Genomic DNA, 3847 nt, shown 5'->3' with positions numbered 1-3847 from the left:
AAAAAAAAAAAAAAAAAAAAAAAAAAAAAAAAAAAAAAAAAAAAAAAAAGCCCCTAGAGAGCTTTATTTGTGAATCGGGCCTCCTACATTTATATTTATTATTTGTTCATATGTAATAATGAATTATTTATTTCATTTCCAAGGACCCAAAACAAGAAGCTTGCAAAAGCAGGCTGCTCCTTCCTGTTTTTGTGTCAACCTATATTCCTATTATGTTTTTGAGATATCAAAAAGTGGTTGTTTTGTATAACAAAGTTTATAAAATGTTAGGCCTTAAAATGGTTCAAAACTAATACATCCGTGGTGTAGAACACCATAGCTCTTGCATTTGGGTTGCCTTTTAATTCTCTAAATTTCTGCTATGCATGCATTTTCAGGGCTTAGAATGGTCCAGTTTGAAACCAACTTTAAATTTCAATAACCTAAGTGCATGTTATCTTATATTTTAATATAGAGTTGAGCTTGATCAAAGCAATCAAATCCTTTTTAAAATATACATCTCATCAAACTTATATTACTCTTAAGTATAACTTACAAATACAGGTACGTGACTACCTTGACCATTAAGTCGATTTATGGGCTAGTTTGGTTCAACTAATACTTTCAATTTGAACTCAATCTGGCTGCCACTTAATCTTTTGAGTACCCCTACTAAGAACAAAGTTCTATATTCAAAGTGATTCCAAAAGCTTCAATACAAACCTAAAAGTGACTATTTATATATAGCCCTATAAGAAAATAAGACAAATAACTAATTAATCCAACATTAACGTTTAACTAATATGAGCTAAATTATACACTTATCTAATATTTCTTCTACATCGGACAGCTATAAAGATTACTCCTAAAATCTAATAGGATGACTAGTTAAGGTCCATTTCGGAATCAAATTGGTCTTTTTGAATAATCCTACCATGTATCAAAACTTCAATTTCATTAGCCTCTAAGGCAAAGTTTTACTTAATCGTTCATTTCTCTTTTCTTCTTTCTTCAACCAGTCGTGTCTGATTAGTAGCTCATATCTAATCAGTAGCTATTAGTGACATAACATTTCAAGAATAACACAACGCTTACTGATCAGATTTCTAAGACATGTTACATTTATCTGTAGCCCGATGGCCCAGGGAGTTGGATAACATGAACTAAGTTTAATCTTCTTGAGATGAAGTTCATATCCAAACGACCCTTATACTGATTTTCTTATAGGAAAAGGGCTTAATAACCTCAACTTGAAACAGAATTCCAGTGCAACAGCAGCAGAAATAAATATATAAAGGTTTTCAGATACATACACAGCAGCATCAGTGACGTGTGATGAGAAACTCTCAGCATTAAATTCCAGAGGTACTCCACCATCTAGTGTTGCAAGACCTGCATTTAGCAACAATAATACTTCCTCAATGGATTTAGATAACTCAATTCTTTATTCAAGACGCTATTTTTCATACCTTTAACGAAACCGAAAGCGGCAGATGTTCCAGTCTTGAGCTGAATATTATCCAAGTCTCTCCTTATTGTGTATCGGAATGTAACTCCAAACAAGGCACAGCTAATAAAGGTGATTGCAAGAGGGAGTGCAAGCTGAGAAATGCTGGTCACTTGATTAAGAAAGATAGGCAGCCCTGCAAGTGTGCCAACAATGGCTGATATGGACGCTGCTTTTACAGATTCCAATCTCTCTTCATCTCTGTCAATTCCTCCATCTTCCTCGTCTCTTTTTGCATTTCCACCCTCGCTTTGTGAGAGAGAGCGCTCGGCCTCCTCGATCATCCCTCTTGCCTCCAATATCTCCTTTTGACATTCTTCAATCTTAAATGAGCAAAGTGACCCAGATGTTACTGTTATTTGTAGTTGCCAACAATATTATTGTCACTTGGAAACAACACATATAATTCACTTCGATAAGTGATGGATTTTGGTTGCTACCCAGCCCATAGGTTATAAAACAGTTCAAAATGGTCGATTGAGGAGGGTTACTAGGCTATTGGGTCCTCCCTCAAATGAAAAGGTAATAAAAATTGGCTTAATTTTGCACGGGATAAAATATGGTTGACCATTTCCTTTTCCTCACTTGAATCAACCACAAAGGAAATTTTGTGAGATCTCACATCGGTTGGAGAGGAGAACAAAACTTTTTTTATAAGTGTGTGGAAACCTCCATGGAGCAGACGCGTTTTAAAGGCCTCAAGGAGAAGCCCGAAAGAGAAAACCAAAAGAGGACAATATCTGCTAGCGGTAGGCTTGAGTGGTTACAAATGGTATCAGAGCTAGACATCGAACGATGTGCCAGCAAGGTGGGTGGACACAAGGCGGTGTGCTAGCAAGAACGCTGGGTCCCAAAGGGGGGTGGATTGTGAGATTCCACATTGGTTAGGGAGGAGAACGAAACATTCTTTATAAGTGTAAGGAAACCTCTCCCTAGAAAACGTGTTTTAAAAACTTTGAGGGGAAGCCCGAAAGAGAGCTAAAAAAGGACAATATCTGCTAGCGGTGGGCTTGGATGGTTACAAATGGTATCAGAGCTAGACACCGGGCGGTGTGCCAGCAAGGAGCGTGAACACGAGACGGTGTGCCAACAAGGACACTGGCCCCAAAGGGGGTGGATTGTGAGATTCCACCTCGATTGGGGAGGAGAACGAAACATTCTTTCTAAGTATGGAAACCTCTCCCTAGCAGATGTGTTTTAAAAACTTTGAGGGAAAAACTTTGAGGGAAAGCCCGAAAGAGAAAGCCCAAAGAGGACAATATCTAGCCGTGGGCTTGGGCGGTTACAAATTATCTATAATAATTGTTAACGTATACATACAATACAAGCAAGGATTCCCATTTCACTAAATACAATTCAAAACAGCCACGAACAAAAGAAATTAGCAAAATGCACACCCTAGAGCAACCTCAATTTCTTGGTTTGCATTCAAACAGATTCAACAAGAGTACGAAAGAGATTGATTAACACAAACTTCTGAAGCTTCGTTTTCAGGGAGTTAATATAATCCTTGATTCCTAGAGCATCCTCACAGGCAAATTTCAAAAGAGTGTTTTATCACACAACAAGAATATGTAACAGATTAATTAAACAAACCGCGAGTTGGTTAATATAATCCTTGAATCCTAGAGCATCCTTGATTTCTTAGTTTGCATTAAGATAGATAATCAAAGAAAGAACACTTCATTGCATAACAGGAGTATCAAGAGATTAACAAACCTCTGAAGCTATGTTTTCAAGCTGGCTAATATAATCATTGAATCTAATAGCATGTCAGGTTCTCGGTTTGCAATTAAACAGATAACAAAGGAGTGTTTTGTCGCACCAAGAAATTAATTAGGGATTAATTAAATACCTCCGATGCTCTACTTTCGAGCTGGTTAATATGATCCTTGAATCGTTTGAGCTCAAGTTCCTGTTTCTCGATCTCAGCCAACTGCCTTTTGGCGATTTCAACTCTCATCGACGCCTTCTCCAAGCCATCGAGCAAACTCCTATTCTCTTCCTTGTTCAAAAGTTCCTCAATCTGCTCACCGACCATGCTGGACAAAGCATTATTCAAATTGACATTGTTTTGAGCTTCATCGTTCGATTCCGAGCTACATTTCACGATTTTGAGACGCGGTGTTGAGAAACTTAAAGGTATGTGCGAGATGATCATGGAGGAAGGGTGTGATTTGAGAAAGTTTGTAGAGATTGCGGAGAGATGAATTGGATTTGAAGGAGAAAGAAATGAGTGCTTGATTGTTGCAGACATTTCTTCCTTTCGTTGGCTTATCCGCTCTCTCCTATGCTGCAATGAGGACGATAAATTCCCTTCATACCATATACCATTATATATATATATATATATATATATAT

The 3847-nt window shown here is 37.5% G+C and overlaps 1 protein-coding gene across 1 annotated transcript; it reads right to left on the bottom strand.

Annotated features, from left to right (window-relative positions):
- Positions 1–1157: 1157 nt before the first annotated feature.
- Positions 1158–3796, bottom strand: LOC111465167. The gene is made up of 3 exons (XM_023109476.1): positions 3342–3796; positions 1449–1809; positions 1158–1371 (listed from the first exon to the last, which is right to left on the bottom strand). Exons 1-3 carry the CDS (start codon positions 3741–3743, stop codon positions 1187–1189), a joined length of 948 nt encoding a protein of 315 aa, XP_022965244.1. The 5' UTR covers positions 3744–3796; the 3' UTR covers positions 1158–1186.
- Between the last annotated feature and the right edge of the window lie 51 nt (positions 3797–3847).

This window comes from Cucurbita maxima, unplaced genomic scaffold (genome assembly GCF_002738345.1).
Source record: "Cucurbita maxima cultivar Rimu unplaced genomic scaffold, Cmax_1.0 Cma_Scf00028, whole genome shotgun sequence".
NCBI lineage: Eukaryota > Viridiplantae > Streptophyta > Magnoliopsida > Cucurbitales > Cucurbitaceae > Cucurbita > Cucurbita maxima.
Note: the sequence above shows the minus strand (reverse complement) of the source record. Positions and strands in the feature narration are given on the sequence as shown.

What these genes read in the sequence shown, in the direction of transcription:
- LOC111465167 (XM_023109476.1), bottom strand. Translation starts at nt 3,743, where the DNA reads ATGTCTGCAACAATCAAGCACTCATTTCTTTCTCCTTCAAATCCAATT. An exon ending in TCGAAAGTAGAGCATCGGAG is followed by an intron (nt 1,810 to 3,341) that starts GTATTTAATTAA and finishes TGCTCATTTAAG; the next exon opens with ATTGAAGAATGTCAAAAGGA. An exon ending in CGCTTTCGGTTTCGTTAAAG is followed by an intron (nt 1,372 to 1,448) that starts GTATGAAAAATA and finishes TGCTAAATGCAG; the next exon opens with GTCTTGCAACACTAGATGGT.